The following is a 25,703-nucleotide window of genomic DNA, read 5'->3' on the forward strand; positions in this document are numbered from 1 at the left end:
AGTCCGCAAAAAAGTTTTTGGGAAGCAACTGGGTTCTTGTTGGTTGCTGAAGACGTTTCCACTTTAGTTCAAAAGGCTTCTTGACTTGGAAACTTTTGTGTGATTTCGAGGAGGGCGATGCCCAAATTTTGGACAGAGATGCCCTTTGTGAACTTACAACAGCCTAGACCTCCTCTCAGGACTACTAACACTTTCTGTCAGGACTAAATCCTCCGCTCAGGAGTAAAACCTACTCTTGGGTCTAGTACCGTCTCTCAGGAGCGGAGCCTTCTCTCGGGACCAGAACCTTCTCTTAGTAGTAAAATCAAATCTTGGGAACGAGACCTCCCATAAGTACCAATACTTTGTCTCAGGAGTGAAATGTAGTCATGGGAGTAGGTCCCCCTCTCCGGACTAATGCCTTCTCTCAGGAACAAAACCTACTCTTGGGACTTGAACCTCGGGACCCTCGGGAGTAGAACTTTACCCGTGTTTTCGGGCTTTCATTGAGGACTTGGACCTACTCTTGGGACTAAAGGCCTCTCTCGGGTTTAGAAGCCTTCTCTCGGGTTTTTTCCGCGACCCCGCAGCTAAGGTGTTCAAAATGAAGAATCCTTTTGGATTTAAGGCGATGTGTCTTCAACAACCAGGAAGCGACCAGTTGCTGCCAAGCACTCAACTGAAGCAGGGTTAAAGTGGCGTCTAGCCCATGGCCGTCACCATGCTGGACGGGTGGTGGGGCGCGAAGGAGGGGTGCATGGGCGTGGGGGTGCTGAGCATGTGGCCGGAGTGCGAGAAGGGCGGGAAGGAGGACATGTGGCGGGAGAGGGCGGCCGGGCTGAACGAGCTGCTCTTGTCCATCAGGCTCTTGGAGAAGTCGTCCATGCCGCCGTCCTGCAGGGACTTTTTGCTCTTCTTGGACTTGCTGGACATTTTGCGGTTGCGCGTCTGGATGCCTTCCTTCTTCATGGTCAGAGGTCGGTTGATCTGCTCTCCACAGGGACGACACAAAAGAGGGCAGGTTAGTATGATGGCAGCCAATGTTGGGCAGCGCCGTCGGCACTGAATCGAGTGAAATTGAAACCTTTCGTGTTGGCATCCATTTTGTTGGTCACAATGAACGCCGACGATACTGCATCGATGCTGCCGACGGCCTTCCACTATTCTATGTTAGCATTAAGCTAATGGACTTGCCTTTCATTATTGAACGACATTTTGGCACACTTGTTGGCAAAACAGGCGTTTACTGGGAAGGTTTAATTGCGTAGTAGTGGCACTAGTAGTGGAAAAAGACTACTAGCGTGCTGAACTTTTCCTAATAGTGAGAACAAAGAGGTTGCTAGTTCGTGGACTTAAGATGACATCAAGGATATAAACGAAATGCTCGAATGGCTTTCCGTAGTGTGATTCTTTCAGAGTATGTTGCGTTTTCCAATGGAGTGTCTTGTTTGTGGCAGGAGGAAAGAGGCGAGGGATGGGGAGGGGGGTGGATGGACGGGGAAGAGAGCGGTGGGGGCGGGGGGGGTTCCGCCTGGCAGCCGCCACCACGGGCCAAGTCCTCCTCGACCGCGTGGCTGTCTCAGCCCGGCTGCCATTCTGCAGTTTAGCCGGCAAGAAGCGAGATGATGGAATTTCGGCTGTGGGCAGGATTATGGATGGGGGGGGGGGGGGGGGTTCAGAGGGGGCTGTGGATGAGGCCGACTGGCTCCCTGATCTTTTCCGAGCGTTTCTTCTTCCCGGGGAAATGGGAGCAGGGATTTCTTTCGGGCTCTGGCGCGGTCCGCCAAAAACATTTTTTTGCTGACTCCAAAAGCGGAGCGGTTGCCGTGATTACCGCCGTGCCCCCTCGCCCCCCCCCGCTGCACTGATGTGGTTTCGCTGGCTAACATGTGACTTGGGATTGAGTGACTTTTCTCAGCTTCCCAGGTGGACCAGACGTCCGACCGCTCTTTGATGGCTGAGCCAGTTAACTTTTAGCGGGGAGGAAAAGTTCAGCAAACGTCGCAGTTCACTAATTCACAGTTCGCTAATTTGCACCACCGAATTTGGGGGAATTTTTGCTCAGTATGAATTCAACCGGGCAATCATCCATACACACATTTTCTTTCTCCTCATTGATTGGTGCTGAAGTTGCCGTTGTTTGAAGGTTTACAATTACCATCAATGCTAATTTCTATTAGCCTGTCAATGGCGTTTCGCATCATAGGTTAGCATTGAGCTAGTGGACTTTCATTACAGGAAATGATTTACTGAACGGGATGATTTGCCAGGCGTAGAGCAGTGTGACAGGCAGGTCGGCCAGACGAAATATTCCCATCATACCTGCACCTTCTTCATATCAACATTATAATTATTTTCATTATCATGATTATTATCATTGTTATTATTATTGTTCCCGCTTTTCCAACTTGATGGAAATGGTCGGCTTTTTGTGGCCTGCGACTCCCCAGGGTGCTTTCAGGCTTTTGGGGATGTGCACGGATGACAAGGGAATCATTTTGTGGTCAGCGGGAAAAAGAGAAAAAAAATTAATGGGATTTTAATTAAGCGCCTTCTTTAATATTCACAAGCGCTCAGATTCACAGCGACCGACAATAAAATCATTAATTCACTTTATCAGCCGAGGCTCTGGAGGGACAATTAGCGCTGGGGACGTGAGAAGAAAACAAAGATGGTGGGGATGTTGTGGAAGTAGAAGAAGGTGACTCCCGTGTGCATGATTTATTTTTGTGACAATCTGCTGTCCATTGACATTGGCTAAGTGAAACAACACAAACGTGTGTGTGTGTGTGTGTGTGTGTGTGTGTGTGTGTATAAAAAATAGAACATATAATGTGAAAAATGTTTTGGAGGGGAAAAATGTTTTGTGGGGGGGTTTCTAGATCGACATGGTCTAGAAATGTTTATCATTGCTTTGCTTTTTGCGTTCATCGGCAAGCATAAGCTTCTGTCTGAAAAACGATACCCAATCTAAAATATCTGGAAAAATATTTTGGGGGCATTATAGCTCTCATTATAATTTCAAATATAAATCAATCACCCAAAGCTGAATTCTGAAGAACTGGAGGTTTGTTTTGGGGTTTTTTTGTATACATTTCCAATGTGATATTTTTATTTCTATTTTTTTTTTTGTACTATATATGAAGTCCTAAAAATGCTGACTTTATCCGCAAAGTGAAATCCCCCTCTCAAATATTTTTTGGGGGGAGATTTAGCATCTTTTGGTCAGCTTCTAATTTAAAAATCCTGCAGAATTTTTTTTACTTTCATGCATGTTTCCTGTGTGATTTTTTTTTTTTTTTTTTTAAATATACAGCAGGTGACCTTACTCATAGTGCAAGACACTATTCTTGGACTGTGTTTCAAGATCGTTTTCCTTTGTGCGAGCGTTTCGTTGTTTTAGGTGAACTTACATTGTGCAGCTTAAAGTAGAGTCCGCAGGCGTTGCACACCGGGTCGCCGTTGGCGTTCCGCCTCCACAGCGTGGTGGTGGTCGTCTGGCAGTTGGCGCACGACGTGCCCGCGCGCCTGGCCGCCGACTGCGACAACACGCACGCACACACACACACACGCGCGCGCGCACGCACACACACACACACACAGAAACAGGCCACGATAAGTGTGCGCGTCGACACCAACGCGCGTTTCTACGACTATTGGTGGAAAAGGTGACAGTTCCCCCCGACGTTTGAAACGAAGACATGGGGAGGGACATGAGGAAAAAGGGGGGGGGGCAGATGGAGGCGCGCTGCATGGCTGGGGGGGGCTAAAAATAGCACAAGTGCAGAAGAAACATTTCCTAAAAGCTGAGATAAAAGCGCAGCCTTGACACGCTGCAGCCATTCAATCTGATTAAATGTCCTTCTCGGAAAGATTAAAAAAAAAAAAAAACGGGCTTCAAATTTGGATGCGAATGATTATTTTGGTGAGGTGCACTAATTAAAGGCATGCATGTGAGGGGGGGGGGGCTATTTGGGGTTTTTCCTTCGCTCCGGGGGGCTGCAGCGGAGCTTCCACTGCTGGATTTAGTTGCTTGACATTGATGTTATAATCTCTCTACACCCCCCCCCCCCCCAGCCCCCCGAAAAAGAAGAAGAAAATCAATCGTCAGGCGAGCGCGAAGGCCACGCTGCTGTGACGTTGATGATCTTTCGCAATTAGACGCCAGGCTGGCCTAATAAGCGCAACGCACGCGCTGATGACGTGCTAGTTAGTCTTGCTTGCATCCAAATATGACGAGCCCACTTTTTTTTTTCTTTTCTTTTTTCTTTTTTCAACAGAAATCCTCCAAAAACAAGCGCAGCAGCTCTGGCTTGGACTCTTATCTCACATCCTGCACACTTTTCCTGCTTTTAGGCGCTACAAAATCCTCCTAATGTATATATATATACACACATATATGTGGCCTATATATTTTGCTTTTAAGAGTGTGTCAAAAGAAGCTCTAATCAAGGGTGTCCAAACGACAACTCGGGGCCATCTGCAGCCCAACATCTAATTTTAGAGGCCCATGGGTTAGAGTAAAAATTATATTCCAACATGGTAGATTACATTTTTTTTTTTTAAAAACACATGAGAGAGGGTGTGAAGTACAGGTTTTGAAATGAGTTTTTATAGACATGCTGAGAAAGGATTGAAAAAATAGGATCAGAATTTTTTTTCAAAAATGATTGGCTGGACTTCATTTGTGACATGTCACATAAATGATTCGCGCGATGACAAAGATTCAAATTCCAATTCGAGCTTGAAAGATTGCCACGCAGATGATAATTGTTCAGTGCAGGGGCGGATCTATTGCAGTGGGATAAAGGGCTGCGGACCACCCGAAATTAGGCCTTTAACAGAAAGCTGTTAAATGTAGCAGGTCGCTAGTTGCAACAACATCTACAAACAAAAACGGAAAAAATTCTGGTGGGGTTGGTTTGAGCAAAAAAAAAAAAAAAAAAACAATCACAGTGCCACTGCTCACTGCATTTTTTGTTTTTTATTGATGCCCGATTGAGTTTATTTTTCTGTTTTCTGCGTGGCAAACATTTTCTCATGTGCGCAAAAAAACAGACAATAAAGATGGATTGAAAAACTTTGGCAGGCTCAACGCAAGGCAATGTTGTAATTTAGAATTATTTCTTTTCTTCTTACAGCGGCCTTGCTTTTTCTTTTTTACGTGTGACTTTATTTGATTTCTGCACGATACAATCAAGAGCAAAAATGTCAACGATTGATTGACATGACTTGAATTTAGCTGCAGTTGACAATCGTGAAATTTGATGACTATTTTGACCCCCCCCCCTTCCTAGAAAAAATAAAATCTTGCACTCTTATGCTTCTCCTGGGCTTGCTTTTTACGATTTATTCCGGCTTATGTTTAGTTTACTTATGGGAAGCCTCTTTTTTGTCTTTTTTGTTTGTTTTCCCCACACGCTTTCTTGATTGGCTGCCTATTGATCAAGTGCATCTTGCTGCAAAAGTTTGGACACCCCTAATGTCAAACATCCGATTCGAATGCAGGGCTGCACGACACTAACATGACAGATGCAGACTGCTTGATTCTTTTTTTTTGTTTGTTTCTTTCGCTCTTCTCGTCCCAAATCAAAACGATAAGAATACACAGTGCAGCTTTTTTTTTTTTTTTGTTTGTTTTGTTTTCTGTTTTTTTTTTTTTTTTAGGATCTGAAAGCAGAGACCTGCACTTGTCGAGTCAATTTCCTGCAGCTAATAGGCCTACTTCTTCCTGGAGAGGGAAACACAGAGAGAGAGAGAGAGAGACGCACATGTCATCAAGAGGGGCCAGCGTGGCGCGTGCACGTACCAGCCGCCGCTTGGGCTTGATGAGGGGCCTGTTCTGGCCGTTCATCTTGTGGTACAGGCCGCAGGCGTTACACAGATAGTGGCCCGTACCGTCCCGCCGCCACAGCGGGGTCGACGTGGCGCCGCAGTTCACGCACTCCCGGCCCTCTGCGTGCGTGCGGGCGTGCGAGCGTGCGTGCGTGCGCACAAAAGGACACAAACAAACACACACACACAGACACACACACGCGCCACAGGTCAGTTGGAGCCCGCGCACGCGCAAAAAAAAAAAAAAAAAAAAAAAAGGCACATTTTCATGCAGCAGTTCCATGGAAAGCACTTGGCCACTAAACGCAGCATGACGTCATGGAGGGGGAAAAAAAATCGACTTGGAATCATTTAAGACAATTTTGCACAGCGAAGGAGCATTTGTCGAAATTGTATTTGCGCTCGTGCAAAAATAATGTGCAAAATGTTCTCATCGGCGTTCATCAAAAGTCTGTCGAGGAAAATGTGTGGCTAATATTGTGCGTTTGACACTGCTTGATTTTGCTCCAAGCGCGTGCACGTGACGCGAAAGCTTTCCTCTTTTTTGAATAGCCCAACACGATGATGATGAGGAAGTTTTTGTTTTTTTTTTAATTCTGTTGTGCTCTGCAATTGAATCAACGTTGAATTTTTGTGCTTTTCCACATTGGAACAAAAAGTGTTATTAGGAGGAGGAGGATGACATCTTTAAATGCACATGATCCCCCATTAATAATAATCCTGATGATATGCATCGACTAATCCATCAGATTTTAATCTCATTACCAAAATAAAATGAGTGCAACGCCTATCTGCTTATGTGACGACGCGCTGCTGCTTATTTTTTTTTTTTTTTTTCGTGCAGTCGTGGCGCTTTCGCAAATGCAGTGTGTGATGCAGCAAGAGTGAGAAGCGAGGGAATGTGAGGCCTACCTGAACACGACCTTGTTTTTGGTCTTGTTTTGGAACCATAAGTAGAAGAGGACCCACCTATCAGGCTACTTGGTGGGAAGAGGCCTGGCCCGTAATCGGGGACATAGGGTGGGTAAGTGGCGATGGGGTGGTGGGCCGCCGCCGAGGCGCCGGGGGGGCCGGGCCCCAGCGCCGCCGCCGCCGCCGCCGCCGCCGCCACGCCGCGCCCGTGCGCCGTCTCCAGTTTCATGCTGTCGGCCAGCGTCACCTGGTACTTGACGCACTCCTTGTCCTCTGGGCGCGGGCCGCCGCCGCCGCCGCCGCCGCCGGAGCTCGGCGTGGACATGCCCGGGTCCGGGGACACGTCCTTGGGCGGGGTGGGCGGGAAGGTGAACAAGTGCGGGCTGGAGTGGCCCCCGGACAGGGACGACGACGACGACGACGACGACGAGGCCGGCGGGTAGACGGGCAGGCCGGCCGGGGAGCCGTGGTGGTGGTGGTGGTGGTGCAGCGGGTTCTTGGGGAAGGGGCTCAGGTTCCACGGGGACGCGCCGTGGTGCGCGCCGATGCCTTTGCCGCCCGCCGCCTCCAGCCACGGCAGGGAGCCGTGCAGCAGCGACGGCCGGCACACCTGGCTGCCTGCGTGCGCGAGCGAGCGAGCGAGCGAGCGAGCGAGCGAGCGAGCGAGCGAGCGAGCGCGTGCCAGCCAGCCAACGACACGCCGCCGCAGCCGCCGCCGCCCCCACAAAGGAACAAAATCAATTCGGGCGCTCACACAGCAACAAACAACAAACAACACCTTGCGGCCATGCACCTTCAAAACGCGGCAAATTGGCATGTTTTTCGGGCTTCAATAATTCCATCTCACAAAAATCAACATTCAGAGGACGCGCACGAATTTACTGTACAAAAATCGCATACACAATATGCGCGACATTCTCCTTTTTGTAAGAAAAAAAATGACTGCACTGACGCGTTATAATAAACACCAAATTTGCCTTTTTTGGGGGGGGGCAGGAAACATTTAATTGACTTCTAGTGCACCCTTTACGCAGGAAATTCGCCTTTAAAAAAATTAATCCACTTCATCCTCTCGAAGCGCGCATTTCATCTTCAAGCGAGCACTTTTAATACAGACAAGTAAAAATATTCTGTTGGTGATTGTCGGTCGGCAGAGTTAAAGGATCAGGAAAATTCCAAGAATCACTTTTTACATGCACGATTCACTCTTTTTTTTTTTTGTTTTTGGTTTCTGTCAGCGTTTCCAGGAGATGCGAGAGCCAACATTAAAATGGGTATTTTTATCATTATGTATTTTTTTACTGTCTAGTTTTCCCTTATGGCTTAAATAAAACCCTTTATTGTCGACGGAAGTAAGCGCACACTAGTGACTTTAAAAAAAATAAAAATCCCCCTCCCCACTTCCCTTCGACAATTAAAGTAACGAACAGACATATTTCAAGAGGATATTATGCTAATGCGAAACGAACAAAGTGCGCCTTCTCCAACGCGGGTTGCATATTGTCGAGAGCAACTTTGAGCATTTCCAAAGCCCCCAAAACGCGATTGGTGCCGCCACAAGTGGATTTTGTTTTTGGTGTGTGCGTGCGTGCGCGTGTGCGTACTCACTGTGCGGAGGCGGCGGGTACCTCTGCACGGCCCGCACCGAGTTGCCGTAGTAGGGCGAGACGTGATTGCCCTGGGCGTCGATATTAAAGAGTACATCCACATCGTCGGCCAGCGGGTACTGCGCCGGCTCCATGTAGGAGTGGCCCAGGCCCGGGTGGTGCGAGGCGGGATGCTGCTCGTTCAGCACGGCCGGGTGCGGGTGCGGGTGGCTCATCCAGCGGGGCTGCTCCGCGCTCACTTCCATGGCGCCTCCGTCGCCGAGGCTCAATGTTCGCGCGTTCGTGGCGGGGCACAGCAGCGAGCCGAGGAAGATCGGGGGAAGAGAAGGAGGAAGAGGAAGGGGGGGAAGAAAGAAAAAAAAAAAAGGAAAAAAAAAAAAAAAAAAAAAGCACAATCCTGGCCGTTCGCGCCCCTGCGTCAGGTTAAATCCACAACGGTCCCACCTGCGCACATAGACAGAGGCGGTTAACGCGCGGCCCGTCCCGCGTGACACGCACGGAAGGAGGCGATACGTCCAACATGGAGAAGGCGCGCGAGCAGATCCCCAACTTGGCCGGAAACAACACAGTCTCTTGCTGCTAGTGCCGCTTCTTTTTTTTTTTTTTTTTTTTCTAAATAGAAATGAATATTATGTGAGTCTTCCTGTTGTCGGTTTGGAGAGCAACGAAGAGGTGACGAGGTGACGTGCACTCAACAGGTTCGCGTGCGTAAGAGTGACCGGAACGCACCCAAGCGGCGTGTTGCACCCACTCGGGCCTCCCTCCCTCCCTCCCTCCCTCCCTCCCTCTCTCTCTCGCTCTCTCTCTCTTTGCCCGCCTCCCTCTCTCCTACACTGAAGGCATTCTTTCCGGATGGCGCCAGGCGGCTCAGTGCAGCAGACAGCTGCGGCGCGACGCAACTTAAGGAGGGTCCCGGCGTGCATGGGTGGGGAGGGGGCACCCCAAAAGTGGGCCGGCCTTGTGCTAATTGAACGGCAGGCTTTGGAGTGTCATTTCGGGCGAACGCCGCGAGAAGGTTCGCAACGAGACAAACACAAACAGCAACGAGGAAGAAGGCCGAAGTGCGTAAAAGTCAAGTGGCGGCGCGTGCGCATGCGCGCCGGCGTGCTCGCGCGTCCCGCTGCGCCATTGCGTCCTCTCGCGGTCACACGACTCGTCCATGCTCGTGGGGATGTCCGTGCACGCGCACGGACATCAAGTTCAAGATGGGCCGCACGTGCACGCGCGAGCCAGCTGCACTCCCAAAAAAAAATCATAATCCTGCCAAATGGGTCCGTTTTTGGTTTTAGCGCAGTTTCATGTCGATGTGCGACATTGAATTGAAATAATTGACGAAATATTTCAATTGTGTTCAAATAGAAAACATAAAACCGAGAAGAGTCCAATTTCGCATTCAACGCTCGCTCATTGCAAAATTTCTTTTTGAATTTCTTGATGTTTGCATTTTTTTTTGCGAGCTGGAATCTGCTTGCTTCATGGCCAACAAGCAAACAAAGAGGCCGAAACAAAAGCCCGCAAATAAATACGCCAGTGAGTCACGTGACGTGGCCTTGGTTTTATGACCGTGACGTCAGAAAAGACCGACGCAAATAGTTGGACCACAATAAGACAAAAATTAAAAGGTCAAACCGCTCATTTTGTCCAAACTCAAATGCAAATTAAAATGACAAATTAAGACGCCTCAAATTTTAATTGAATGCTCCACTTTGAAAGCCAATCAAATTGCCAACTACTCTTTGTTTGTCATTTTGGAAACATGTGGCCTATTTCAAATACGTCATCGTATTTTAAAAATATTCCCTCTGACCCAGAAAGCAAAAACAAGACCAAAAACACTTCACGTCAGGGAGGCGTCATCACAACGCCAAATTTGCTCTAAATTAAAATAAATCCATCCCCTAAATTATTTTTATTTTAAATAGGACGAATACACACGGTCATATGAGAAAAGAATCGCAAATAATGGAATCATGTACACCCCAAAAAAATCCAAATGTTAATTTTATGTGTGTGTGTCTCTCATTAGGCGTGACGTCACAACTTTCCCGGAAACGAGGAGGAGGCAGTCCCAACAATATTCCAAGATAATGAACCGCCACAGTCACGTGACCGATGCTTTGCCTTTCTGGTGCCGTTCGGTCTTGACGTCACACTTGACAGTCAGAATATCATCATCTGCACTAGTAACCTAATTTGGATTAGTAATCTACAACCTCACACACACACGCACACACACTTCGCGGGCGCACGCACGCACACGTGTTGTGAACCAGGATCCAAAGTGTGCACGAGGTGACGTTCAAGTGGACCACAAATAATACAGATTAGGATTTTTTTTTTTTTTTTTTCATTCGCTTGTTTTAATCTGACGTCTGGTTTACTTTCTAACATTTACCATTTGCGTGTGTCTGACAATTTAAGACTCGAGTGGATTATTCCACCGGCAGCTTTGGATGAAATGTTGGACATCATATGAGAACACACACACACACACACACACACACACACATCGCGCGCACACGTGGGAAAAAAAGATTTTGTCTGTTGAAAAAAAAATGCAAAGAGGTCCCCCCAAAAATCCAAATGACGTCACATGGCAACGATTTTAATTTAAACATTGAATGGCATATTTTCAATGAGGTCGTGTTCATTTTTTTCAAGTCAAATTGTGCATGTGGGCTGTTGCAAACGGATTTTAATTACCTTTTTAAAAAAAAAAAAAAAAAAAAAAGGATTTAAATCAGCAGCAAAATTAAAACATGCATGCAAAATGAAGTAAAATATTCAAACCAAATTCATGCCAAAACGACGAATTCGCAGTGTGTGTTCTGCTAACTCAAATGAAAGGAAATTTAATTAAAAAAAAAAATCTCACTTTGGATTTCGTAGAACAAAACGACGACGAGGCGTCCGTGAGTCAAAGCAAACATTTTTTCTTCCCCCGGAATGATTCAAAAAATGTTTCATTTTCAACTATTATTTTTTTCCCGCCCCACACCCCAAAATATGCGCGCGCGCACACACACCCACACACACACACAATTGACCTGCACCACCCTCGACTTGGCAACAAGACCTTTCATCGAAAGCACTGCTGTGCATTGACGATTTTTGGGTGATTTTTTTTCGTGAGGGCGCCGCTGTGCCGCCTTCGGGGGACAAAAGAGTGGACGCAGCCTGCCTCTCATGCAGCAGCAGCAGCAGCAGCAGCTCTCGCACAAAATGGACGCAGCGGTAGCAGCAGGAGAGCTCCGCGTTGCAGGTAAGAAAAAACAAAACCCCCCAAAAAGCAGAAAAAAAACAAATCGGAGCCATTTCACACAGGTTGCCATTTTTTTTTTTTTTTTTTGGCCGCAACATTGCAATTTGACGCGCGCGATTTCGCTCGCCCGACCCGGCGCGTCATCAACAACTAGCCGACACCTTCACCTTCATCCTCCTCATCCTCCTCCTCCTCGTTTCACATCGCAACATTTCGCCAGTTGACAAAGACAAAAGTTGACATGCAAGGCGCACATGCGCGCGCGCGGGCGTATGCGCCTGATGAGTGACGTCACGGCGTTGGCCAGGAGGTGAAATAAGAATTGGCTGAAATGAATATTGACTGACCTGCTCCGCTCGGATGAGGCGCGCGAGTGACCCGCCGATGCGCGCGCAACTCACAAAGAGAGAGAGAGGGAGAGAGAGAGAGAGGGAGAGAGGGAGAGAGACAGAGAGAGAGACGCGCGCGCACGCGCAAGGGAGCAAAAGGACACGCACGCGCTTCCGGGTTTCCGCGTGTTGCCACTTCTCTTTTTCAATTCTACTTTTTCGTTTTTCATCTTGAATCATTTTTCTACCCCTTTTTTCTTTTTTGGGCATTTGTTTACTTTTCCTGTTTGTCATTTTTCTCTTTGAGCCTGATTTTATTTTCGTCATTTCATGATTTTTTTTCTCTCCTTTTCCCGCTGTGTCCTATTTTATCTTCCTCTTTATGTTGTCCCTCATTTATCATGATTTTTATGTCTCGCTCCTCTCATTCTCCTGTTTTCATATTTTTTGAGTCCTTCTTTTTTAAAAGATCAAATTCTCTTGCTCTCCTCTTAGTTTATTCAAAATTTCAATTTCTATTACCATTGAAAAAAAAATGAATCAAATGTTTCTCATGCTTCAGCTTTTTTGTGTTTTGATCATTGCCATTGTTTTTTAATTCCTCTTTTTCTTATGACTTTTTCCTCTTTTCTAAAAAGGCTTCAGCTTTTCCTCTTGCAATTGTTCGCAGTTCTTGTTCTCAGCAGGCTTTCCTTTTTTTTGTGTCTCTTTCCTTTGAGGCGAAATAAAAAGTGAAAATAAAGATGGAGGAAGGGGGAGGTCACTGCTGATTGGTCCAAACAAACAAACAGCGTGACGTCACACGGCAGCTTTCAAATCCACTGTTGAGTCATTTGGAGAGTTGCTGACTGAGCGTTTGGATCCAAATCAAGAAAACGGCCCTCGTCACGTTTTTTCTTTCTTTTTATGTTGGGGGGTGACGTCACAGTCAGACATTTTTCAAAATTATGACATCAAGGGGGAGTAATAATTCAAAGTGATTTTAGCTTGGCTGCAGGTGCTTGCTATTTTTCGCGCAGCAGCCCCGAAAAATAGTCAGCCAAACACTTGTGAGTGGTTTCAAACATGAGGGAAGACTGAATAAAATTTTTTTTTTTAATTATGTGGGCTAGCATCACAAAAATCATCTCCAACGTCAGGTCCGATTTGAAAGCTTTCCAACAACTTTTGCTCATCCCTCGTGACGTCACATTTTCACGTTTTTTTTCCCCTTATTGATCTTGGGTGGAACGGGAAATGCGCGTGCACGAGAAGCCAATCTGTACGTGCGCGTGCTTCCTGATTTGAGGCACTGGGACAGAAAAAAAAAGAAGCCGCAGCAATTGAAAAAGGAAGCAAGTGGAGTCAAGTCAGCCCTTCGCTCCTCCTTTCTTCTTTTTTTTTTTTTTTTCTTTACTGCTTGCGTCCTTCCTCGTGCGCGCGCACGGACGCACGCGCGCGAGGCCGCTAATCGGAGCCTTTCATTTTCATTCGCGGAGTGATGCGTCGCAGATGCAAAATAGGATGACAAAATAACAGCGGCGAGCACGCGCGATCTGGATTAATAAAGTGCTTATTTTTGGGAATGGGGAGGCGCATTGAATTAAAGCACATTACTTGACTAATAAAAACGATTAATTTCAGGCGAGGGTGCGTTGAACATTTGAGGTTATTTGCACACACGTGTTAATTAATACATAAAATTTAATTGATAATTGTTCTAATTAAGAAAATATCAAAAGGATGGAGCTACAGGATGCACATTATAATACAAATACAGGAGATCAAAATTAAGTGAAAATATATTTCATATGATAAATAAATGTGAATGAATAAAATATATTTATCACAAAAGGATAATGGACAGGATGAAATTAAACACCAACAAATACAGAAGATAAAGGAATTGGAATTCAATTATGGTAAATACATAAAATGAATTATTGGGGAAATATTTTTATCATCATTATCATGGAATCATAAACATGATTCAATAAAATATCAACGTACAATGTGAACATGAAATTTGGCAAATTATTCAAAAAGCACAATTTAATGAAATGTGTTCATGAATTACAATAACAAACGGAAAAAATGAAATCATTGAAAGGGAGTAGCTGATATTAGAATAGAATTTCATTGTTTCAATGCAAAATAAAACATGATATAAACGTAACGAACACGTTCATCAAATGATTTGAAAAATAATAATAAAGAGAAAAAAAAAATCGACGACGCCCGCACCGAATTCTCGCCCCTCGTCTTCAATGGCGTTCAACGGATTGATTCGTATAAGTCTCAATGTGCACGCATGTTGGAGACAAACGGGCGCGCGCGCGCACGCTGCCCTTATCTTGTTGGCGCGCGCGCCCGTCTGCAGGATCACAGCCGCTGATGAAGAAAGAAGTGCCAAAAAAAAAAAAAAGGCCTGCAGGATTCCTAATGATTGCGAATAATGAATCCTTATCTGGGCCGTGCACACTATCAGCCTGTTTTTGTTCCACGCGCGCGCGCGTGCAGAATTTATTGCATCTAATACATCACAATGAGCGAGCCGAGCGCCACGCGCGCGTGCACTGCCAATCCCGTCCCGCGTGGGGCCCAGGAATGCTTTTTAGCCTGTTTAATTGCCAAAAGAGGAGGGGGGGGGGGGGATCTGATAAAGGAAAGGAGGAGGGTGGGGGGTGTGGGGGGTGCTGGGGTTGGTGTAGGGGGGACCTAATCTCTCCCGCCAGTCTTGCAGCGCGTAATTAGTGTGTCAATTTCAACCTGAAATTAACTGCATCGACCTGCCATCTCGCACCAGCCATTTGGATCATCGTTTATTTCTCATCATTCATCAACAAACCCCCCCCCCCTTCCCAAAAATATACCCCCCCTCCACCTCCTTGCCACTTTTCTTTTCAAATATCACGCACATCAGTCATATGCCTCATAACATTCAGCTTTTTTTCTCCATTATGACTCACAGTTTTTTTTTTTTTTTTGTATCCTGGCAACCATCAGATGGATATCACGTCCAAAACGGGGGGGGGGGGGGGGGTTTGCGTCAAACAAACACCCCCCACGTCACACACACACACACTCTATGATAATCCACGAGTGGGTGGCCCCGAGTAGCAGGCGAGAAAATCCTCATCTGTGATGTTGAGACATATATCTGGAGAGGAAAAAAAAAAAAAAAAAAGCACAATAATAGGACTAATAATGCAGATTTACATTTGGCAACATTCGCCACATCCTGCAAACCCCCCCAAAAAACATTTCAAGTGACGCTTGCTTTCATTTCCAAGTGCACGCCAAAGCCAAAGTCCAACTCGCGTCATTCTTGTTGACAAAGTGCAACAAAGGCTTGGCATGGAAATGCAACCGCGTGCTTCGCGTTTGATTTCAAAAGACAATCAACTTTTGCATGGCAGGTGTCACATTTTGGGCTGTTACAACGAAACTTTTCACGTGTTTTGCTTTTTGATGTGACAATTGGTGTTTCGCCATCAAGTCCGTCCAACCTTGACGCAATCAGGTGGACGGTGACGTCATCAATTTACTTGTCTGCATTATGCACTCATTCACCGCCAGACATTTTCAGAGTCTCTTTTACCATAATGTTTGAAAAATTTTGAAAGGAATCCAAATCCGTTTCCGGGATTGAATGGCTGGACTGTGAACAGACGAGTAAATCCGTCAATGGCAGTGAATGAGTTGAGGTCAACTTCAGTTGGCCAGTTTGTACGCTGACAACATTTGTGTTGAGTTTACTCCATTTTATTTCATCGTCGTTGCACGAAATCAAATCAATGTTTAGGGCTGAATTTCATGTACTTTGTGCAACCACTTAAAATTTAAGTAAAACAAAAAATCCGTACAGGTTATATTGTTACGTGTATGACATCAAGTCACTCGCTTATGCAATTCACTTGACGCTAGCTCGTAATCAAGTCAGTTTGATGTAAACGCGAATCACGATGTTAGCACGTTTGATGCGTGCGGTCCCGTCATTCTCCGGGTGCAAAGCGGGCGGAGAGGTGAGCGTGGGCGGGGCCAACGCCGGCCGACCGGGAATAACGAGAGCGCCTTTATCAGGGGCCGGCCCGAGCGTCCTCATTAATCTTGCGGCCGCTAATTAAATGAATCCATCGCGCTCGTTTGTTTGGAAGAGGCAAACGGGGACTTTTTGACGGCGCTAATAAAAAGCTAGCTGCTTGTTGTTCTTGCCGTATTTGCAGGAAGGCGACTTTTGATTGACAGGCCGTCGGCGGGATCACGTTTAATCCGCGCCTCTCTGCAGCCTGTCGGGAACTCATTTCTCCACCGCGAGATGGGGGACTCAGATGGTTGCCGCGGCGACCGAGATAGCGCTAAGCCATTTCCATTTTCTGCCCGGGGGGAGGGGCGGTGGGCGGCGCAAAGGTCGCGGCAAAGTCGGGGACGAGCTCGCCGGGGGCCGACGCCTTCGGGGGCTGCAAAGTCGGCACGTCACAAATTTCACAAAAGGGATATAAATCAAAATATATTGGCGGCAACCATATGTTGACGCAATACAATAAAGTTAACGTGATCAAAAACATTTTTTTAATAATGCGCCAATTTTCGCTATTCACCGGCCTGCCGCAAAAATAAAGTTGATCACATGACCGCAAATATACTTTCAATCGTTTGTTATTTTCCCCTCCCAAGGTGTTTTTTTTTTTTTCCATCCCGAGGCCCTCCGAAGTCCAGGTGAGCATGGTTCCCACAAGCGGGCGACTCCGGCAGTCTGCGCGCGCGCGATAAACACGAGCCGAAGGACGCCCTCGCCGGGCCGGGCGAGCTAACCAGGCTAATGAGGCTAACGGGCTATCTCGGCGCCGCACATTGTGCGGGAAGCGGCCTCGGAGGGAATATTCAAATATCGGAAGGGCGTCGCAACGTTCCAAGTGCCCTCAGATGACAGTGACAAGCCGGGATAAGGGCGACTTTGCATCAAATTACTAAACTAAAACTATTTTTTTATTTTTTTTTAATGTCTCTGGCTAACTTTTGTAATGAACGTAATAAAAATCTCCTGAGGGAGGTTAAAAAAAAAAAAAAAACAATTTTCAAATGTAGGGAGTAACAGTAAAAAGCTGTCCAGGAAATAAATAGTCCCGTTAAGTCGAGAAAAATCAACTTAGGCAGTCAAGGATTTGTGGTGGTTCCGGAATTGCACCGCGATGACCCGAGAGCCAATCAAAGCGAATGACTGAAGCCACCCGCCTTCCTCGGAAGACAAATGGCCCGCCGGGCTTCCTTCCAAGGAAAACAACAGCTGCGAGATGAAAAGCCTCCATGTTAGCAACATGCTAACCACTCTCATGTGGGAAACAAAACAAGCCTTCCTCGCTTGCCCGCGTTAGCGCTGTTAGCAAAGTGCTAGCATCTGTCCCCACGTGGCGGCGCCGCCATCCGACCGAGGTCAGCATCATCACAAGGAGTCGCAAAAACAAAGGGGGGGGGGGGGGGCCACAAAATGTTTTGGTCTATTGGTGGCGTGTTTCCACAAACTTCTTTCATCAACTTGGGACAATGGCGGCGAAAAAGTGCAACACCTGCCGCTCTTGTGTGCGTCTCAGTGAAATCAAATGAAAATGTAGGGGGGGGGGGGGGGGGGCAAGGGGGGCGGTTGGGCTTGTCGTCAGTCAGCGCTTTTGATGGAAGCTTCTTTTACTGAAGGAATCAAACACTTCCTGCCTTTCAAGTGGGATCGGCGGCCGCTTCCTCCCGCCCTCCCTCATGCAGGTGAACGCAGGCGGCATCCGGGACGCCCAACCGAGGGGTGGGGGGGGGGAAGTGAGGGTGGTCGAAGACGGCGAGTCCATACACGGAGCTTTACCCCTACGCGGAAACGGCGCCATCAAAGATCTCCTTCACTGAAGCAAAATGACAAGAGGCAAATTTGCCTTGCTAGATTTCGCAAACTAAATCGAGGCCATCATTTGATTGACATTTGATTTAGTCAAGAAAGCTTGAAAAAGTACTCAAGTGGCACTTACGCGTTTAATTTGCTCAAGCTCAATTCACTCCGGCGACTCGCCTGATGTCACTCGCTAGGCCACGCCCCTTCAAGGCGCGCATCCAACACAGAAGCTTTATGCATCTGTCAGTACAAAATATGAGGGGCAGTTTTCTTGTCCCCATCCTGACATTCTACACCGCACAGTCGTATCTGTGACTTTGAATGCGTGTGGCGGGACCCGGCCAGGTGAGTGACATGGGTGCCAGCCGATGACTCCATGGTCTTTTTTTTGGAAGCATCTCTATCATTGAAAACTACCTTTTTTGGGTTTTTTTACGCCCACTTTTTTGCAGCGTCCGTGTTGCAGCACACAGAGAGCGCCTGCGCCTCTCCTGGGGTGGTAACGTACACCGCGCCTGCGGCGGGGGGGGGGGGGGGGCAGAAGCCAAGCGGCCCGTCGCGAGGAGCCCGTTGCGCTGGCGGTCAGCGGGTTAAGTGGCACACACACGCGCAAACACTGCCGCCATTCACGTGGAGACGCCGCTGCGGGGATGGGAAGGGACGGGGGGGGGGGGGCGACGGCGGGGGGGCTTCCCCTCCTCGCCCACTGAGCATGGACTTCGACATCATTCATACTGCGTCAACTCAGGTCTAGCGAGTACGGACATGACTCATTTAAAAAAAAAATGGGGATGTTGGCTTTGGGATGACATTTCAAGGATAGGCGACTTTTTGGCCAGACGTCTAACTTCACTTTCGGTACGCCTTCGCTTTTCAATGATTTTAATCATCCGCTCGGTTTCGTATGAAAAAACGCAGGATTCGGCCGAAATATTTTTTTTGGGAGCATCTGGAACCGATGAATTGGACCAACACCGCTTCCGAGGAGAAATACGTCTTTGGGTTCCGCACGATTTGCGTTTTAGTCAGACTTTCCGCGCTGACCCAGAAAGCGTCCCGGCAACGGCGGCCCGAGCGAGCCCAGCGCGGACCCGCCGGCGGAAGCTTCCCGGCGGAGGACGGCCGCGGCTTGGCTCCGGCTCGCCGCATCCGTCTTTGTGTCTTTGTGTCGGGGGGTAAACCCCCGCCGCTGCCTGGCTTTTGTCTCCCCCCTGATCGCCTCTAATGCCGCAGCACTAATTGTTTAACACAGAAACACATCTTTTCTCCCTTTAATGTTTTTGTTGCCATTGTCAGCCGAGCATTGATGACAAAACCTTTGTGGATTTCCCCCCACATCCCGCCCCCTCCTCCTCCAGCCGAAGAAAGAAAGACGCGGGAAAAAACGTGAACATCAGCAGAAAAAAAAAACAGGGATGTCTGGCAAGTTGCATCATTTCGCCAAACAAACAGTGTGAAAGGGTGTTAGCCGGCCTATTAGCATATACACACAAAGGGCCCGTGTGTGCGCGCCCGTCTCGGAAATAAAAGGAAAACACAAAAAAAAAAAAAAAAAAAAAAAGAGAGAGCGGCGCTCGTTACTCTCCGCTGGCCGTGACGGAGGTTTCTCAAAGAGATAAGGCGGCGGGTAAACATGTGATCGGCGGCAGATCCAATCAGCTCAAACAAAGGCCGATATGCAACGGGGACGAGCACGTGCGCGCGCGCGTCTGTAGGTGCGACGCGGCAAAAAGTGCAAGAGAAAGCGTTGCTTCGCCTCTTATCATTTGCATCATAATAGCAAAGTGATACGTGCACGCTAAGCGCTTGACAAAGTGCCTTACCTTCAAGAAATGTGTCACCATTGTGTTCCCCTCGCCGCCGCCGCCGCCGCTTTCATCGGCTTTCCCGTAGGAGGCGGAACGGGGCCCACGCCTCGCACAGGTGCACAAACAACGGCGACGCTCCAAACGCAAGCGGAACACTTTACTTTCTTTCATTCGACTTTGCCCCAACGCCCGCCTGAAACGTGTCGTCCACCTCAAGTACATTCAACACTTCAGCCCACTTTTCCACCCCAAAAACCCCAAAACCGTAAATTTCCAGCCCACCTTCAATGAGTCTTTCCTGACAGGAAACAGGAAGTAGCCCGTCAGCATTGGCATTTATTCCGACAATTTGTTTTGTTACATTTCAGGGTCAGGGCGTGCCAGAAAAAAAAAATACTTTGGCGCTTTCCATTTTAAAAAAAGAGACTTTTCATGTTACGTTTTGGGGTATTTTCCTCCAAAAAAGAACGTTTTCTGGAAAACGGAATGACATTTCCAGCGAGTAAATAAAAAGTTGCCTTTCCTCCATTTGATTTTGGTTGCACTTTCATCCCCAGTTCGGCGCAGGTCTGCTTTTTGTTGCTAGCGTAGCGCTAATGTGGTCGGCTAACACTTGACACCACGGCAGAGCCATGTTTTCCTAGCGTGCTTTAATTAGCCGCTCAATTCAACTTTTATGTGACATTTATGCGCGAAAATATTTCATTTTTTTGTGGCGGTGTTGGTGCACTTGGTTGCCAAGGTTACCAGGAAGCCTGATTCATCCCAACGGTCCCGACCAATCGTATTTCCTCTTTTTGCACGCGCAGTCTATCCGACAGGAATAAAGTTTATTATGATTATTATTATTATCATTCTGCAGGCATGAAACATTGGAGGACACATCCAATGACACCTCCCAGCCCCCCCACCCCCCTTTCCACCTTCCTCCCCAGGAGGCTGGCGAGGCCTCTGTGCATCCCTGATAAGACCTCCTCACTGGAGGACAGGGGGAGGAGGAGGTAGGTGGGAGAAAGGGGGAGGGGGGGGGTGGTGGGGAGGGGGTGCTCCAGGGTCACCACAATGGCCCGCTCCCGATAGCGGTTATCAGCTTATGCTAATCAGCAGCTAAGTGTTTCGGGGGCGTTCTCCTAAAACACGCGCCACCTACTTAACCTGTGCCGGATCACCAGCAGCTCCTCGCTCTCCTTGGAAGAAAAGAGGAAGCCCGCTCTCGGGTCGGAGGGGGGGGGGGGGTTGGGTCCAAATTGATTAATAGTGTCACAAATTGATGTTAAGAGCCATCGCAGATATCGCTCCACTTTTTGGGGGGCGTTTTGAGCTATTGTTCCAGGCAGAATGGGCAGCCAGACGGATGTGTTGAATGAGACGCTTTTGTTAGCCTAGCGCGGCGTACGCCACGTCGGGAAGATAAAGAACAAGAAGCGCCGAGGACCTTCACCTTCATTCCTGATAAACTTACGGCACCAACAAGAGATTTAGCTTTGAAAAAAAAGAGACTTTAATGTCAGACGATTATTCTATCAAACTTGTTGCAGTGCTGCTGCTTGCCTCTGCTATAGCAGCAGAACATTCTTTTCAAATGGAAGTTGTCCGGGATACAAAAAATGTTGGGTTTACTTTTTGATTTTACGCTTCTTAAGAAAAATTGAATATATAAGAAAAAAATACGGTTGCATTTTTTTGCTTACAGATGCAATTTTCTGAAAAAATTGATGTATTGCATATATAGCATTTTTTGCATCTGTAAAATTGGTTTTAATTCTAATGTATAAAATTGGCATTTTCGTATTAAAATAGCAAATTCCTGCATTTTATTTGTGACATTCAGCAAAACAATGACATTTTATGGATAACATTTTGCATTTTATACACATTCCCCGTAAAAAAAAAACCTTGTTGCCAAGCATTGCTAATGTTTGTGTTTTTGTTGAGCAGCATGCGGCAGATGCGAGCCAACAAATTGAAGGCAAAGTTCCAAAAGCGACTTTTGGTGTACCGAGGTGCCCCGTGCCCCCGACGCTGCCGCCCCCCAACCACCTCCCCGCCCCCCTATCTGCCCGCGCCGCCTCGCGCGCCCGCCCGCGGTCTTCTCGGCTGTTTGGATAGCGGCGAGGGAGGCTTGGGGGGGTTCGCGAGGTGAGGCGCGCAGATAGCGCGGCCGCATTGTGGTCCGGCGGGGAATGTATTGTGGGCGGATTTGTCCACTTGTAAGTGAAGGCGCAGGTCCTTTCACCTGAACTCATCCAAGGTGCGGCGTAAGCCCCTTACACGCCGCACCCCCCCGGCCAGCCACTGGCGCTTCGCGTCCTAATCTCTGCCGATTCAGCGCCGCCCGCCCAACCGCCCTGCTTGCCGCCGTCGAGCAACCTAGCAAAAAATTAAAATGATCAAGAGATTTGGCGGCGGGGGAAAATCACTTGGCGGATTCCATCTTTGGGAGCGGCCGCCTCCCGTTGACTGATAAAAAACCGGAAACGTTCAAACCGCTTCAATTGGTACCTAGTAGGCCAAAAGGGACACTAGTAGTGGGACGAGACGGCTCGTAAGACACTCATTGTAGCAGGGGTGAAATTGTCTCTGAGAGTAGCAGGACACGGCCGTCAAGTGGACAAAGTGATTTTCTTGTTTTTTTTGTTTTTTTTTGTGTGCACCTGCAAAGACGACGGCAAGGACGTTCAAGTTTGCGTCGTCGGGACGTCCCGCAGATGAAAGCCAGAATTAGCGGCGGCGAGGACGAGGTGAAGGACTTCACAAGACGACAAATTCCCCATGCAGCCTTGCCTAAGCCGGCCGTGAGATTAGCGGGCGATAGAGACAATGTGGGATGTTCTTTTTTTTTTCTTTTTTTTTTTTTTGAAGACGAGGAGTCGCCGAGATGTGATGTGTACTTTTTGGCAGGAACATCCCGTGTGGGCTGGCGAGCACTTAATCTGCCTTGACGGCATCTTCATTTGAATAAAGATGCTGTCAGGCGGGCCCACACGAGGCACCGCGAGGGACGACCACGATGCCGCCGCTGCTGCTGCTGCTTCCCACCTGAGAAGATGGAGGAAAAAAAAAAACTCGCATCAAAAAAAAAAAAGCGTGCAGATATTAGAGCGGATTAAAGGCCAGATTAAAGCAAAACATGTCCTTCCTACGACTTTTTGCTCCTGTTTTGCGGTCGTTCCGAAAGTCGTGCAAATGGACTACAACGGGCTCCTACATGGGAGCGGATCCAAATGATTGGGTGAAGCAGCATGTGGCTCATTAGCCAATCTTAATTTGGCATATTCTGATCAAACAAACAACAATTGGAGCGGATCAAATAGCAGATTTGGGATCCTTCGTACGACTTTTTGTTCCGAAAGTCAACACCTGCTACGTGTAGTCAAATGAAGCAGCATGGGGCTCACTTTCCAAACCGGATTACTGACCACACGAGGCCGCTACGTGTGTGTGTGTGTGCGTTGCGCATATCGGAGGATTCCCATGAAGAGATAAAAAGAAAGGAAGAGGGAGGAACAACACCTCGGACAAGATATGCTGGGCTAATCTGCGGCAATCATCAAACGTGTTTTCGCCGCCAATATGAAGCTTTTCCCAAAGCCTCCAGGAACACACAAAGCGACAAGCACAAGCACGCCAGACAAACACACGCCGGCATGCACGCGTGTAGACGGCGTGACGCGCACACCTTCCCGCCCACCCAAAAGATGGCCTTACCTGGCTAAATAAAGGTTCAAATGTTTTTTGGGGGGGGGGGGGTTGTTTTTTTTTTTTGTTTTTTTTTTCAGGCTGGTGGTTGCGTGCGCAGGCGGCCGCATTGTAAATAGTCTAATCTATATGGTAATAGCGTTGTGGGCTACACGGGGAGAACGGCGAGCAGATAACATTGTGACTGGAGGCCTTCTATGGTAATTGTTATCAAAGGTTATTTGGGATGACACGGGCGCCTCCTCCTGATTGGCCGCCCGCGCTTATTTACGATATGAATTATGATACGCGCCCGACGCAACAGCCGGCCGGCCCGGCCGACCGGCGGATGCAATAAATTGCTATCGTTAATCACGCCGCTTTGTTCTGCCCTGATTATTAGCCGGGCCGCCCGGCTTTTCATCGAAGGAAGAATGCGGATTTGTCACGCGCGCGGCGCACTGACAACATTTTACGCGCTGACATTTCCATTTGGGAAAGCTGCTTTGCGCTCAGCGACGAGCCTTCCGGCCACCGGACGGCCTCGCCTTCGCGCGACCGGCAAAGTCCGGCTGGCGTCGTCACGAGCATGCCGTTTTGCGTTACATGTTAGCGTCAAGCTAGCTGACATTTGCTATTAAAGTATCAAATACGGAAAATGTTTCATTATACTTTGTGGGGTTTTTTTTTTTTTTTTTGCGATGGTGCTTGCTGCAATGTCAAAGCTTCTTATTACCATGAAAATGATGTCCACTGCAATTAGCCTGTGTATGGCTTTTCACATTATATGTTAGCATTACGCTAACGGCTTCCATTAAACTAAGTTCTACGGCTTCTTGAACCTTTTGGCGTTGACGTATTGATGTAATCACGACAGTGACAGCTATGCTAGGTTTTAGCGACCCGTCTATGGCATTTTGCTTTATATGTTAGCATGGAGCTAGTGGAGTTTTTGCTCATGTCCAAAAAGTACGTATAGGTGACGACTTGACAAGTTTGGGCTGACTTGTGCGGGAGCTTTGAATAATTGTGCCACAATGTGAGCGGCGGCGATTAATTGCCTGAGATAAGGATTGCCTGGCACTCCACTCGCACTCGGCGTCTTCGCCGCCTCAGCTTCCGGAAGTCGGGCGAGAAAGAGACGGAGAGAAACTATTTAAGTGACCCTGTCATCTTGGAGCGGCGTGATGGCGCTCCTAATTACTCCACAATAACAAACGCGCAGCTCATTTAGCGGCGACGAGCGGCTGCAATCAGCACTTCTATGAATAACTTAACAGGAAGGAGCGGGGGTGCTGCGCGGGGGGCGGGGGGGGGGTCATATTTACACCAAGACAATACGCGTCACCTCCAGATTACGGCGCGTTCAGGTGACAATCACAAGGTGGAAACAAAAGCACAATGACACTCGCTGGACAATTCATTAGGCACACCTGAATGTACAAGCAAAGTTTGGAATCATTCAAACAATTTTCATCGCACGCGTTTTGAAATATTACTTTTTATTTTTAGTATTAGTTGGATTATGATTGATGATTAAATGAAAATAATGTTCAATGCTCTCGCAGCAACAACGCTTGTCATCATTTCATGACTACGTGGACCTAATGAATTGTCCAGTGTGTGTGTGTGTGTGTGGACTTATTTACACATCAAACATGGACCCGTACAGACATCGGAAGTTTTGTGCTAAACACACAAAAGTTACATTCAAATGTCTCTCGCGCTCACGCACAGGCGCTCTCACATCCACCCACGTTCTCATTTACATCCTCTCACATGCACAGTTACTCACACACACTCTCAGATATCCCCGGTCTTACTCTCACATGCTAAACACTCTCTCGGGGTGTTCCTCTCACTCGCGCTCATTCACACTCTCAGGCTTCCTCTCGTTTTCGCTCGCACTCTCTCGCAAATATTCACCGGGGTACTCTCTCACATGTTCACATGTCTCTCTCCCTCACTCTCTGCCGGGTAGCGCACGGCGCGGCGGAGAGAGGGCCGCGATGAAAGGCGCAAAGTGGGATGAAGCCGGCGTTGACGAGGAGGGGCACCTGGCGCGCACTTGACACCCAGCTAATGGCCAATCCCGAATTGATAGCGTAATTTACGAGGGCGCCCGAAGGCCCCGCCGCCTTTGAAGTGCTCCCAAATGTCGACTCAATTATTACTTAAATGAAAAAGAGACGGAATTCAATTTGAGCATTTCATATGGGAGATAATCGCCAACATTTCATGATAGGCGGGTCGGAGAAGAAGAAGAGAAAAAAAAAAAAAAAAAAAAGTCATTTGAGGAAGGCACGGCTGCTTTTTTTTTTTTTCTTTCTTTCTTTCTCGGCGGGGAGAAACGTTGTTGATGGTGACATCTTTTCTGCGCTCGCCTTTATGACGGCGGCGGAATCCGAATCAATTTGGCAGAATAATAGTCTTCATCAC

General features: G+C 47.8%; 1 protein-coding gene across 8 annotated transcripts in view; it reads right to left on the minus strand.

Moving 5' to 3' along the window:
• Nucleotides 1-493: 493 nt before the first annotated feature.
• gata3 (GATA binding protein 3) overlaps nucleotides 494-25,703 on the minus strand; it is a 34,734-nt gene continuing 9,524 nt past the window's right edge. The window contains exons 1-6 of one of the 8 annotated variants that reach the window (XM_086023039.1): nucleotides 8,335-8,741; nucleotides 6,784-7,344; nucleotides 5,878-5,934; nucleotides 5,664-5,710; nucleotides 3,393-3,518; nucleotides 494-966 (exon numbers count right to left, since the gene is read on the minus strand). In XM_086023039.1, coding sequence (XP_085879165.1) covers nucleotides 682-966; nucleotides 3,393-3,518; nucleotides 5,664-5,710; nucleotides 5,878-5,934; nucleotides 6,784-7,344; nucleotides 8,335-8,578 — 1,320 coding nt within the window. In that variant the 5' untranslated portion in view covers nucleotides 8,579-8,741 and the 3' untranslated portion in view covers nucleotides 494-681. Of the gene's footprint in view, nucleotides 972-3,392; nucleotides 3,519-5,663; nucleotides 5,711-5,788; nucleotides 5,935-6,726; nucleotides 7,350-8,306; nucleotides 8,778-25,703 lie in introns of those variants that run through there. The other 7 variants (XM_086023036.1, XM_086023042.1, XM_086023040.1 and 4 more) reach the window with 7 other exon arrangements.

This window comes from Filicampus tigris, chromosome 22, assembly GCF_054856515.1.
Source record: "Filicampus tigris isolate MCC_2025a chromosome 22, RoL_Ftig_1.0, whole genome shotgun sequence".
Classification (NCBI taxonomy): Eukaryota; Metazoa; Chordata; class Actinopteri; order Syngnathiformes; family Syngnathidae; genus Filicampus; species Filicampus tigris.